The sequence below is a fragment of the Stegastes partitus genome, unplaced genomic scaffold, assembly GCF_000690725.1.
Source record: "Stegastes partitus isolate 25-593 unplaced genomic scaffold, Stegastes_partitus-1.0.2 Scaffold301, whole genome shotgun sequence".
Classification (NCBI taxonomy): domain Eukaryota; kingdom Metazoa; phylum Chordata; class Actinopteri; family Pomacentridae; genus Stegastes; species Stegastes partitus.
In genome coordinates this window covers 556,313-570,535 of record NW_007578032.1, presented here as the reverse complement: position 1 = coordinate 570,535, position 14,223 = coordinate 556,313, and the positions used below count along the sequence as shown (strand labels likewise).

Sequence of the window (14,223 nt, the reverse complement as noted above, 5' to 3'; positions counted from 1 at the left end):
CAGCGGATCCTCATGAAAGGAAGACTGAACATGCTGTTAGTGTGCTCTGAGGCCAAACCGTACAGGACTCCGGCCACAGCAGCCCCGAAGGAGACGGCGGCGACGAAACGGGTGCGAGAGGCCTGGAAAAGTTGCTGTTTTTGTTGTTTTGGAAGTGTGTGTGTGTGTGTGCAGCTGTCCAGTTTGTTCCTGCCTTCAAAAAAAACCCCCAAAACAATACAAAAAGAAAAACAACAACAATAACTTAAATAAAAACGGTTGCAAAGTCTCTGGATTTTTCAAAAACTATGACACAAAGAATGTCTTCTAGCAGCAAGCCGTGGCCGCCTCGACTCTACCGAGGCGGTGTCGACGAATGTAAAATGTCTGTTGGAGGGGGAGGCGGAGGAGTCGGCGCCTGCTCCCTCCCTCCGTCCGTCGCTCCCCCCTCTCTCCAGGTTCTGTCACTCAGTTCTGCTAGGAGGAGAGGGAGGGAGGGGGAGGCCGCTGGGGCTTCAGTCCGCCCGGCGACTCGGCCCCTCGCCTGAATGTTCCAGTCCTGCGTCCCAGCATGCACCGCTCCCTGCCAGTCTCTGAGGGAGGGGGCCGAGGCGGGGGGGAGGCTGATGGGAGGGCGCTGGGTGTTTGGGGGAGGTCGGTGGAGGAGGACGGGAGGAGGGCGGAGGGGGCGTGGTCAGATGCAGGTGGAGGGCTGCGCCGTCGGCTGCTGCTTCCGGTTCCGCAAACCGCCGGACTTCTCCTTGTAGCCGACGCACATCTGCTGGGACACGTCGACCAGCGCGCTGGCCACCGCCAGACCTGCAGCAAACACACACACATCAAGCGCTGTTAGGTCATAAAACATGGGTCTGGTGTGTTTCTTCTTGTGTGACCTGCATACGCTGAGCTGTGCCACTTTTTCAGATCACAATAATTGAAAATGGGCGAAAATAATCTAATTAACCCACAAAACTCCCAAACGCTTACTGGGCGCTTTTGCTCACTGTCACATTTTCACTCACTGTAGGTTAGTTTTTTCTCTGGAATATAAAATCCTACACCTCTATGGAAACAGAACAACCATGACTAGAAGTAGAGAGAACTCAAAATTGTCAAACGTATAATGGCATAAATATTCTTAGGAATAAAAATTACACTTTTGGGTTATTTATACCGATGTCGATATTCAATTTTCGTTCCCACCGAAAAACTAGTATGAGGAAGCACTGTGAGAAAACTAGCCTAAATAAGACCACATAGTCGTCTTTATTACGTAACAAAAGCGAAACATATTTAAAGTCCAGGATCATTTAAGTAAAACCATCTGTGAAACAGCAGCGATATCAAATGTAGAGACGAAGGCGCTGATGTTCGACAATCATCGGTTTTTCACATCGGCTACTTTTGTTCATCGGACCGATACAGATGTGGTCGCCGATGTATCGTGCATCCCTAGTTTCTATGCTGGTCAGTGTAAACGCTGCCTGTAGTCCCTGAATTTTAGCAGCATTTTAGAGTCACTAACGTCTTTCTGACTGTGCAACACAGTGCTGACTTTTTCAGTTTTTTGACAAATTTTTAAATGAGATGTAAAAAAAACCTGGAACCAACACGCGCAACATTTTTCCAAGTTGCTGCTGCAGATGTTTCCAATACTGGAAATAAAGATGGTGGCTCTACATACTGTAGATAGTTTACAGGTTAGATTTTTAATTTGTCGCCATACTTGTTTCACATCTGCTCTGCAAAAACACAGCCTGCAGTTCAGCTGAAAACTCAATGGCTTCAAGGTTGTTGTCAGGAGGAAAGAATGTTTTTACAGAATCTAGCTTTTGTAAATGGATCGTTTTTGGCAAATTTTTAAACAAGACATGTAGAATAAACTGATTTTGGTAAACTATCAAGCTTGGATTTGGTCACATTTTCTGAGGGAACAGTAGATGATTAGTTTGGTGAGTATTTGAAAGCTGAAAATCACATTTCTGACTCAAACAAATGGTGTCATTTGGGGATTTTTCAAAGATTACATGCCTTTCATACCCGCTGGATGGTTTTTCTTTTCATAATCAGTCAATCATTTAGTCCACAAAATAAAAAAAAAAGCACAAGTCTCAGTGTTAATGGGTTTAGCTGATTCTGATCCACTCTAACGGTGTCCCGACCGCACACCGTTCACTAACAGTGCGGTCTCGGTAATTGTGCGCAACGGGTCAAAATGAGCAGAAATTTCGACTTGTCACAGGCGGAAAGGTCCAGGTGTTCCTGACAACACTAACAATGGCTCTGCTCTATTCAAGTGTACCAGTAAGTAATTTCAGTTTTTACACCCATGCTTTCCCTCCTGTGACATGTCAAAACGTCTGCTAAGAAAAAGCTCAGAGCAGAAAAGAAATCAATGCACTTCGAAACGAGAAGGGAACAAAAAAAAAAAAAACAGATGCAGTGTGTGCAGAGAGACGCGTCAATCACACTGTGAGGTCTGTTCTAAAGACAGCACAAACTTTTTCCAAATATTTAACAAATATATATATATATATGTGTATTTTTTAAAAGAACTTTTCTGGAGTCCTACGAGCATCTGCAAGTTTAAGAAGAAACATCCAGTTAATTCAAGCGTTTATGCCATAATTAAATCCTAATTAAAAACTCTCTGTGTCTTTGATTGATAAATTTCTCTGCTGCACATTTATTTTCTCCAAATTAGAATCTGACTGATCGCTGCAGATGTAATATGGATGCATCACACAGTTTGTCGGCCACAGAACACTGAAATGTTTAGATTTACACTGTAAAATGTCTCTATTACACATCATGGTCACAGTTCTGCTAAAAAAATCCACGTCAGGAGTCTAGTAACACAGTGAAGCCCAAAAATGTGATTTATTGTGAATTTTTACTTCACAAAACGGTGTCTTCTGGCTGGAAATGAACATAAACAAGTGAAGACACTGAATGTTAATGATGCATTCGTAATGATGATGAATTTTAAATATTTCTAGATTTTTTTTATTTTTAATAATGATAATAATGTTCAAAATTATTCATTTTCACTTTCAGTTTTTAATGGGGAACCCTAAAGGCAAGTTCTCATAACTGCTAACAAGAATTTGCAATAACTTCAAAGAAAAACTGATAAATTTGGACCCTTTTTTAAAATTAAAAATTTTTAAAAATCAATAACAAGAAGACACAAACAAAAATAGAAAACAAAATAGAAATAGCTAAAGTTTAAGAATAAACCTCAAATAAAATTCACTAGAAATCTTAACTCGATAATCCTAATTTTATAATCAGAAACGTTTGATGTGATAAACTAATCTAAGATAAATTAAGCTAAGCTAAATTAAGCTCAGAAAAAACCTTATTAATCCTGAAGGCATTTCTTTTGCCAGATATTGAAAAAGAAATTACATTCAATATGATAATCCCAATTTCATAATCATAAACTTTTTATGGTATAACTTTCTTAATCCAGAATAATTTGATCTTTATTTTCTTTTGCCAGATATTAGAAAACAAAATTACACTGAACTCGATAATCCTAATTTCATCATCAAAAATATTTAATGTTATAACCATAAGCTCAGATAAAACAAGACAAAACATTATTCATCTCCAAGGAAATTATTTTGCCAAATACCACAAAAAAGAAATTGGACTGAATTTGACTATTGTAAACTCATAAGAATATTTGATGTTAGAAGTTTGGATAAGCTAAGCTAAGCTAAGCTAGGCTAAGCTAAAATAAAACTCTATAATTTTGCCAGATGGAAGACAAACCTTCATAACGTCTTTTTCTTCCAGATAAATTTGAAATTCTAAAATAATACTGTTGGCAGCAGCCTCAAAAACGCAGCATCAGTTGTCCTCCTCTTTACATTTACATTTAAGCTCCGTCCTCATTGTCATATCCACACTGTGTGAAAGCTGCTTTGTGTAGAAACCACACACACACACACACACACACACACACACACACACACACACTCACTCCCTCCACAGTCGCACACACAGGTGGCGAGATCACAGCTTCACAACGGAGGCAATCATTAACTTATACCACACTTCATTAACATTTATTAATACTCTCTGAGCCATGAAATTCCAATAAACTCCATTTACCACCAATAATGGATGCATTTACCCCGATCAAGTGCACATAGCCGACAGCAAAAAATAGAAACTCCGCTGGGAGCAGCCACATCCTCTGAAATCATACAGTCCTCTGTGCAGCAACTATAAGCTTGTTTATTGATCTGAAAGTGGGCGCGGGACGGCCCGAATCCCCCCCGAAATGAGCCTCGGATCGGCGATAATCTGACCTCCGCTCGGCCGTGTTCAGAGTTACAAGGGCGGCCATTTTGGAAGGAGCTAAACCAGAAAAAAAAAAAAAACACAGATGTGCGGCTCGGCTGTGATGCTGACGACAGAAGGCAGCTCGAGAGTTTGGGGCGTAAAAAAAGGAAAAGAAAAGGAAAACGTGGCCGGATGGGAAACAAGTTAAAAGCATTATAACAGGAGACCCCCAAGGGCACGGAGAGATGGTAGGAACACGGCTAACATGGTCTCAACAAAAGCTGCCTGAGGGAAAGCTCCACAGAGAGCCGAGGCGGTTTTGTTATGACAAAAGGACTGTGTGGTAATTAATAGGGGCCTTAGGCGTGCTGATGGTCTGGGGACTGCAACTGTGGGAGGCAAAGAGGCTAATACACCACAGAAGGGAAAGAAAAAGAACTTCTTGTTTGAGTCCTTGAAGAAAGAGAGAGTGGAAGCAGCAGAACAGGAAAGAAAAAAAATAGTGCTGGAAAAGAAAGACGAAGGATGGATGGGAACAGCTGCAGAGGATGAAACACTCAACCATGATGGCTCTACTCTCGGTGTCCGCAAAAACACGAAGGGAAAAGGACACTCGATCGCACTCGGAGCCCCCAAAACCTCACAGACGGAGAGGAACAATGGGAGGAGAATCAAGTGGAGGGCTGAGCGGGGGTTCGCATCGCTGCAGTCTGACAGAAGACAGAAGACGGCATGCAGGCATGATGAAGGAAGAGATGACAAGGAGAGCAACGAGCAGACTGCAGCCTTCCTGTTCAGCACGGAGGACCTCGGGGAGGGAACACGGGACATCGGGGGGAGTTCACCGCAGGCTGCTCGCTGCGCCGTCGTTAAAAGTCAACACATCACGTCAAATTAATGGCGCCACCATGAAATAATTACAGTAAACACAGGAGACGACTGGTAGCCTGTTTGACATGTATGAGCTCCTCAGTACATACAATATCCCATAATCCTTCACTCCTCTCTGGCGTCAGTGAGCATCCCACACGTTATTTTACTTAATTGTACACAAGAGGATCAAAGCTGTGGAGGCCTTCTTTTTTCATATAGGTTTCATTTCGCTAAGTGTTGAAACTGCAATTAATACTAACAACAATAATGAATCTTTATTAATCCAGTCTTGATTAAACCAATTAAAATGCTTTAATTGACGTCTAAGGCCACATCATGAGTTCTGCATATTGGATTTGCACTTAGAAAGCAAACAGCAGATGCAGACACAGTTCTGTTCGTATTACAGTATAAATACGGTCTGATTGCTCAGAATATCAAACGCAGGAAAACACATGGGACACTTCTACAAAACATAGCAGCTAGTGACAGATCGGCAGTAGAACCATGTCCATGTGATGATTCCTAATGTGTGCTAAAAAAAAAAAGAACAGACTTGAGAACGTTCTAGATTCTCCAGAAATCCTGTTTTCGTCCGCCCATTTTGCTCGGCACACCTCAGCACTGATCATATTGAGACATATAACACAAGGATTTCTGGAGATCTTAGCACTTTCTAAAATCTCTAGCAATCCTGTGACGTGTCCGTCGGTTTTGCTCTGCATGCTTCAGGACTAATCATAATGACGGATATGTAGAGAATTTAGAACTTTCTAAAATCTCCAGCAATCCTGTGACGTGTCTGTCCGTGCTCGCCACACGTCAAGACCGGAAGATGTGGGTTCATCTTCCTGGGGAGAGATCTTAGGACTGAATTGTAAACAGGTGAGAGGTGATGCCTCAGACCTTCACCTCTGTTGAGGGATGGTCTTTCCAGTTTGACGTAGATGGTTTCTTTCACCCCTCTCTCAAACCATCTGTCCTCTCTGGCCAAGATCTGTACATTATAGTCTTCAGAAGAGTGTCCCCTGTCCTTAAGATGCAGGTGGACTACTCAGTCCTGTCCGGAGGAGTACTCTTGGATGAGAGGAGAAACATCTTCAAGAAACTCAAGCAAGTCCAGCTGCTCCGATTAAACTACGAGAAGAATGATGGAGAACTTTCTCGTTCAGTCTCTCCTCATAAAAGCATTTGTTTTAAGCACCGTTTGCTTTCCTAGTGCGTGTACAAATGTCTAGTCTAGTGGAATATTTGGAGGTAAAGAAGCAACAACTATCATTGAAATGGATCATTGCACTGATAAACACCAGCAGGGCTGCCTTAGTGTACGATCCAAATAGTTTCCTGAAGTCGATTCTGAAAACGGCAGCACATGGATCCTACATCCATGGACTCAGGTGGATACATAAGCTTGTAGACACGTGAATGCAGAAAGCATGAACTAGCCTTTAGGTGTTTTACACACCTCAGAACTGTGTTTTTCCAGAATACCTACTTACAGTGCACAAATTTGAAAATGCTGGACTTGCATTTTGACGTGGGAGGAGATCTTTTTTTGGGAATCCCAAAATATGTGATTTCAGACCACAGGTGTTGTTATGTGTTTAGTTTCCTGTTGACAGATGATGAGCCAGCACAGTTACCCAAATGATGGACTGCTGGGGCTGACAGTTAAGCTAACTGGTTTTAATGAGGGTCAACAGTGGTCTGACAGCGAAAAAACACTAAGGGATGAGTCAGAGTATGCAGCAGTTTTATTGATTTTTTAAAAGTTATCTGTTAACTGAACAAACTGGAAAGTATCACACAGTTTTCCTCCTCCATGGACAATAAACGGAAATGTGACTTACTGACCAACACCACCAGTTAAATTTAGTAACAAGTGGAGTTGCTGTGTGTACTGGAGTGTGGATTATAAGGAGGCCAATGAGGGAAAACAAAAGGAAAGGAAGTTCGAAGAGGCTAAAAGGCTCAAACCTGTCACGGTCTGACTATAACTATAGCTGCAGTACATGAACAGAGGAAGGAACTCAGATCAAGGAAAGCTGGTGTAAAAAAAAAAGAAAAAAAAGTAAAAGAACAATCAAAGAATAAAAAGACAGGAAAGAAAACAAGCAAAGGATTCAGGGGTTGCGTCTTACCAGACTGTCCTGGAGGAGGGATGCCGCCGGTGCCCCTGGGTAACCGAACAAAGATGGAGAGCACAGCGGCTTTGTTGCCAAAGCAAGGCTCGAGGGCAATGGGTTTTGGGACGGACTGTGGAAAGAAAAGGGGGGAGAAAAGAAAATAAGTATTACACATCACAAGCCTCCCAAATCCTGGTGAACACACGCCATTTTCCAAGACACGGATAACAGAGGCTTTGCTGTTACTGTTCTTGTTTGTGTCAGCAACATGCATAGAAGCGGGTAAAAAAAAAAATAAAAAAACAAAACCTGTCGATCCCCCGCTGAGATACACTCGCTGATTTGGAGGCACAAATTGGACCCTCCCTCCTTTTAAACCCCCCTCCCCACCCGCCGAGCGCAATTTCATGACAATACCACATGTGTGCAGCGTGGGCAGCTACCGGGTATCAAGTGGAGTCGCTGCGAGCGGAGATTTGTGTCGGCGGTGCACTCCTGTCGCCGCAGGCTGCCCGACACACCTGACTCTCTAATACCAATATCTCCTGTTTATCAGCAACTCATCCATATGTGGGGATGAGTTTCCCCCCCTGTAAACACTGTCCGGATCCGCCGCTTGCTCGCCTCGTACAATATTCATGGGTTTACCTCAGCGCAGGATATGGATATGGAGAATGCCACCATCTTGCCTGCATACAAATAACTTTGTGTGTCTCTCTCGCTTTGTATTTTCCAATTCCTGAGCCGGACACAAAACTGGGCCATGGCATGGCTTCACACACTGCTGCCTCTCGACGTGCACACACACACACCTCCAAACCCACAAGTTCAGTCCCTTCCCACGCCGGTCTTTATACTCGGGAGAGTTGAGCTTAACGCCCCAAGTGGCAACGCCGCTACACACTCGCTTTTTTTTTTTTTTTCACGCTCACACACACACTTTTTTTTTTTTTTTGCCTTTTCACACACAAATTCATCACAGCTTGTCTCGCTCGCACATGCAGACTCGCGCGCACACATTAAGCATACACATGGGGAGCAGGGCAGTAATGATATTCAGGCTCTGACCCATTTTACACATTTATTCTCCGCTCCGTCTCTCCGAGGCTTACCTTTCATACCAGCAGGATACACTGGCTGTCATGCAGGTAGCTGAGGGAAGTGGCACAAAGACCTGGATGCCTCTGGGCGTGTGCGAGTGTAGATTTAGTGCAGCTGATGTTGTAACAGAAGGGAGGCTCTGTATTTGTTTATGCCCCTGCAGATGTGTGTCTGCCTGTTTATAGCGCACAACGTGTTTTCAGATGTGTGTCGGTGCAGCTGGCCGTGTTCAGGTGCGATCTGACAGCAAAGGGCATTTTATTCTCTACTACCTCCGTGGTGTATGTGTTAGTGGGAAACAAACACTTTCAGACATGGACCCACACTCAGCACAAGTGCTGGTAGGTTTACATGGTGTCCGTCTCATGTCTAAGTAAGTTCTGATACCAGGGTTCTGTAAATGCCATGACTGGAACTTGACTTGGCTTGAGGTCATACCATCTCTAGTGTATCTAAGAAGTGAGGTCAGCGTGGTACTATCACTAGAACAGTTAAGAGTTTAACATTTAAGACTGGGTTTAACGTTGTACCGTCTGCAGTTAGGTTGTAGAACAAATAAGACTGGGTTGATGGTATACCATCTCTAGAACTTGTGCCTGAGTTTGACATCAGCAATTTCCCTGATGTTTCCACCAAGGGGATCAATAAAGTTCTATTCTATTCTATTCTATTCTATCATACCACCCTAGAACTTTAAGACTAGGTTGACGAAGCACCATTTCTAGAAGACTAAAGATGGGCGTGACATTATACCACCTCTAGAACTTTCAAGACTAGATTGACGAAGCGCCATCTCCAGAACATTTAAGACTGGGTTTGATGCCTTACAGTCTCTAGATCATTTGACACTGGGTTGATGTACCACCATATCTAGAACTTATGCCTGAGTCTGATGTCATACCACCCTAGAACTTTAAGACTCGAGAGACGTAGCACCATCTCTAGAACATTAAAGACTGGGCTTGACATTATACCACCTCTAGAACTTTTAAGACTAGATTGACGAAGCACCATCTCCAGAACATTTAAGACTGGGTTTGATGCCTTACAGTCTCTAGATCATTTGACACTGGATTGATGTACCACCATCTCTAGAGCATTTAGGACTGGGTTAGACATCGTAACAGCCGAAGAACATTTAAGGCAGAGTGACATTGGACTACATTTAGAACACTTAAGACTCAGCTTGACGTTATACCATCTCTAGAACATTTAGGACTGGGTTTGATGTCGTATAGTGTCTAGAACATTTAAGACCGGGTTTAACGTTCTACCTTCTGTAGATCATTTAAGACTAGGTTTGACATTGTACTACCTCTAGAACATTTAAGACTTGGATTGACATCATACTGTTTCTAGAGTAAATAAGACTGGGCTGATGTCATACCATCTCCAAACCATTTAAAACTGGGTTTGACATTGTACCATCTCTAGGACTTGTGCCTGAGTTTGACTTCATACTACAGCTAGAACTTTTAAGACTAGATTGACATAGCGCCACCTCTAGGACATCTATGACTGGGTTTGATGTCGCACCATCTCTAGAACATTTAAGACTGGGTTGATATCATCTTGTGAATGTTAAAATCATGCCTTTAATCATGGTCTTGACTGAAATCATGATTTTCTGAATATACGTGTGAACAAACAAGGAAGCCTTTTTCACATTTCACCACCGACTTTGATCGAAAAACATCACAGAGAGCAGAAAAGACACATTTTGTGAATCAAAAATCACAAAACACCTTTCATTGTCTCCTACAATTTCATATCTGTTACAAACTTAAATGTCCAATAAATAAAACTTAACTGAAATGAGGACAGAGTCTGTAACAGATAAGACTAACGAGAATCACCAAGAATACATGCAGTCTAGAAGTTGAGGTTGAGGTCGTTGTTTCCAGCTTTTTATAGGAGTTTATTAAATAGCTGCAGCATTTGACAGCAGCAAAATCTCCAAAGCGACAAAGTCGTGTGCATTTACGAAGCTGTTGGGATATGGTTGTAGTAAAATATCATACACGGACAGAATCATAAAGAGTCTGGACTGTTAGTTTTTTGACCAGTTTGATAAACATTTTTTTGGTTAGACTGAGTCTGTTTTTTTTGAGTATGATTTATTCATCACTTGATGCACTAATATCACTCACGTCTCTCTGTCGGTGTCGTAGGTATGTCTGAAAGAGGCTGTGAGGAACACTGAAAGTGGCCGATGTCTGAAGAACAGAAGGCCATTTCTTTAAAAGATTAATGAAGCCAGAAATTTTGTTATGTATCCCATGTCTGGAAAGGTGCACCTGGGGATCTCCACAGAAAAGTATGTTATGGGTGTAGGTCGCCAAGGAGCTCGTTGAGACGCTCCAAAACTCACAAATACGTTGAGCAACAAGCAAGCTCACGGGTTGATGCAATAGGCTGTTAAAGTTTGAAAAAAAGAAGAAAAATCAAACATAAAATCCAAAATGTGAATGTCTACGGGTGCATGTCCATCTACCTGCAACCCACAAAAGTACGCTCAAGACAATACGAATGCTGTAACCATTTAATAATCTGACATTGAAAATAGTGTGAACGAACCAGCGTAGTTGTCAGAATCAAGTAAAAACACATGTATAAACACCAAAAAGGCTTTAAGAGATAAAAATATAGCAATGCTCCACACTACTTGTCCTCAGAGTTTGCACTGTTTGTGTATAATTGCAGTACAGCTGTGAGCCTGAATGTGTGTCTGTGTGCAGCCGAGAACCTGCTACGTTCACGCATCTCTGGACAGAGAAGGTCATTAGGAGGTTGTGTTTGTGTGTGTTGATGCTTTGCGTGCATGCCTCTGAGCGTGCAGCAATTTTCAGCTGTGTTGATCCTGCGCTCACACACATGCAGCGCTACAACCCCCCAAAGAACTGACAGGGGGGATAGTTCACGTTCAGACAAATGGGCTCGTGGAGGGATGGACTCGGCCTGCTGGAAACACTGCAGTCGAACCGGCAGCGGCGGCGGCAGCAACACGCAGAAAATAAACACTCAAAACCACAACCATGTGCTGCCTCTCAACTCTGAAATGCAGCAATTTTAACAATCAATTATTCCAACAGTGCACTAACTTTGAGAAATGAGCTCGACTAATGTCAACAAATAAGGAAAAAAAAGACAAGACGGGGTCAGCGCTTTGGTTTATATACGCTCCATCTTCAGCTCCATCCTTGATCATCTGTTTTTTTTTCCTCTCTCTTCTGTCAGGTTTATTTAAAAAGGCCAAAATGAAGACAAGTCAGTCCCAGAGGGCTTCGCAATCTGTACAGCATGTGACGCTGTTTATCTCACGGCCTTTGACTTGGACGAGGACAAACTTATGAAGGAGGAAACAGAGCTCCCCCTTCTGAATGATGTTTAAAGAAAAACATTATCATTCACTCACTTGCTCTGTGGTTTTTGTCTGTGGAGGAGCCCCCCGGTAGCATTTGAACATTCATTTTAAAAGAAATGAGAGTGAGGTCAAGTGCATTTGTGTGTTTGAAATGACACGTTTATTCTGTGAATAATGCAGCCACAATGAAGTCGAAGGCTGACATAATTCACTGTATGTTCACTTTAACACAGAATAAGTCATCTTGGGGCACTTTAGACAGTAAGGTCAAGACCTTACAACACTATATTATGGAGAGAAATCCAACTAATTCCTTTGTAAGAGCACTTTCTGACAGTGAGAAAGAAAAAAAAAACTCCCTAAGAACTGTAAGAACCCTCCGACAGAACCAGGCTCAGGAAGGGCAGACGTCTGCCTCGACTGGTTAGCGCGAAGGGAAAGAGGAAAGAAATAAGATTTAATATATAGAAAATGTTTGTTATAACTTAAAAAATCAACTGTTCATGTCTGCCTGTTGCTGTTTAGTGCAAAGATTACCAGAAAATAGTCGTTTCCCTACACAATTGTCAAGCGAATCGTAAGCAAACTTTTAAAACGTTGCAAAAACAAAGTAAAGTAGATTTGTTCCTAATAAGTGCTTTTGAGCGAATAAACTTAGATGCATAATGGCACCAAAAAGGTCAATATTCTTTATATTTCAAATGGCTACAATAAACAGAAAAAAGAAGCTTAAAATCCAAACACCCTTTAAGAAGAAGAAGAAGAAGAAGAAACAAACAAAGCTTTGTCCTTCTTTGACAAAAAAAATGGCGATGACTCTTCAGGAGTTGTTTTCAAAAGGGAAAACGTAATTATTCCTTCAGGTCGACTGGTACCGATGATGCTTTCAGACAACGAAAGAAGCAAAAACAGCCGATGAGATCTGAGTTAAATGTTTGCAAACTTCTTCGCAACTTATTTTAAAAAATGTTGTTTCCATCTCTTGATTTATTCTTTTTTGAAGAAGTCAAAATCCACCTGAAGCAAATGTAAAAAGTTTTTCCCCCCCTTAAGTACTCAAGACACTTCAAAATATGCATAAAAATACATTTTGGAAAGATGCCTATTTGTGTTCCAGTCAGAACTCCAAACTCCAGAATAGATATTCTAATTACATAAGTTTTGACAACAAGTCTGATCAACTTTGAGAGACTAAAAACAGCAAAATCAAGCTTCTGTTAATTTAGCCAAGGACACTGTGGGACTATCAAAAAGGCTCCTGTCTCATTCTGGACACACTTTAGAGAAACACCTTTTAAATAGTCACAAGAGACACCGGAGAGAACCAGATGAACGCACGCCGTTTTTCATTTGATTACAGTAAACGCCAATATGGTCCCTCAGGGCAATAAAAGCTTAATATGCCTTTCAGCTTTGTGTGATAAATGAGTGATGACTCAATAACGAGATAAGACAACAAAGCGCTCACTATAAGGATCATTTCTCCCCATTTTCAAAACCACGCTGCCAGAACATCATTATATTCGGCTGACGTGGGTCTCTGAGAAATGGGAATAAAAATAGTGACAACTGTTCCAATGCAACATTAGGTGGTGCAATATCACACTCGGCTAATTCTGCTCCTCGATCCTCCCCTCGGTACGAGGAACGATGAGAAAGATGAAACAATTATGTTGGCCTTGCCAGAAGCGGTCCAACTAGGCCTGGTTTGCTCCAGTCCACAGGTCTGTTTTCGCCTCGGGCCAAATGTATTCCTCATCCAGCGTGTTTACAATTGAAAAATGAGGAGCAGCCGCGATAACCTGAGCACATCTGTACTCGGCGTCGAGACAGAAATAAATAAAAGACGGGGAAGACGGGCAGCTTTTAATTTCACAGCTTAGGGGCTGTCGTAAGACTCCTCTGCCAAGTCCAATTTCCACTGCAGCAGCTGCGAGACGCTCTTAGGTTCCCCGCTTGTTTACGTGCTTGTTTCTCGTACGCACATAACTGCAGAGGGAAGAGGCACTGCAAATAAAATTGGTATTGGAAGCGGCTCGCTGTCGGAACGATGTGGGATGTGACGATGGGATCATTTGGATTTGAACAGGCCTCATGTCGTAATTGATCGCGCCGAGTGTTCATCAGCGCTGCATCCACGGCACAACCTCAATTTCTACTCCAGGGGTACGAACCAGGTGCTTCACTTTCCATTTCTGACAAAAACAAAACAGCGCAGCTCGAAAAAAACAACAACAAACAAACAAAAAAAACATGCACACAATTGATCTTCTTTAACACACACACACACAAATAAAAGATTTAATTTACTGAGATGTTTTTTTTTAAACTTCAGTAACCAGCTCACCAGAAAACAGTCGAGTTTCCAAACAACTTTCAGCTGAATCTGAAGCAAACTTTTGAAAGGTGGAGAAAACAGTAAATTGCGAATTGGACTTTCATTCAAGCAAATAAACCACAACATCAATTTCTACTTAAGGGGTG

General features: G+C 42.1%; 1 protein-coding gene across 1 annotated transcript in view; it reads right to left on the bottom strand.

The window, feature by feature from the left end:
• Nucleotides 1–626: 626 nt before the first annotated feature.
• atrn (attractin) overlaps nucleotides 627–14,223 on the bottom strand; it is a 197,954-nt gene continuing 184,357 nt past the window's right edge. Inside the window, exons 28-29 of the mRNA XM_008283190.1 lie at nucleotides 7,290–7,404; nucleotides 627–798 (exon numbers count right to left, since the gene is read on the bottom strand). Of these exons, the coding sequence (XP_008281412.1) occupies nucleotides 674–798; nucleotides 7,290–7,404 (240 nt within the window). The 3' untranslated portion in view covers nucleotides 627–673. The remainder of the gene's footprint in view (nucleotides 799–7,289; nucleotides 7,405–14,223) is intronic.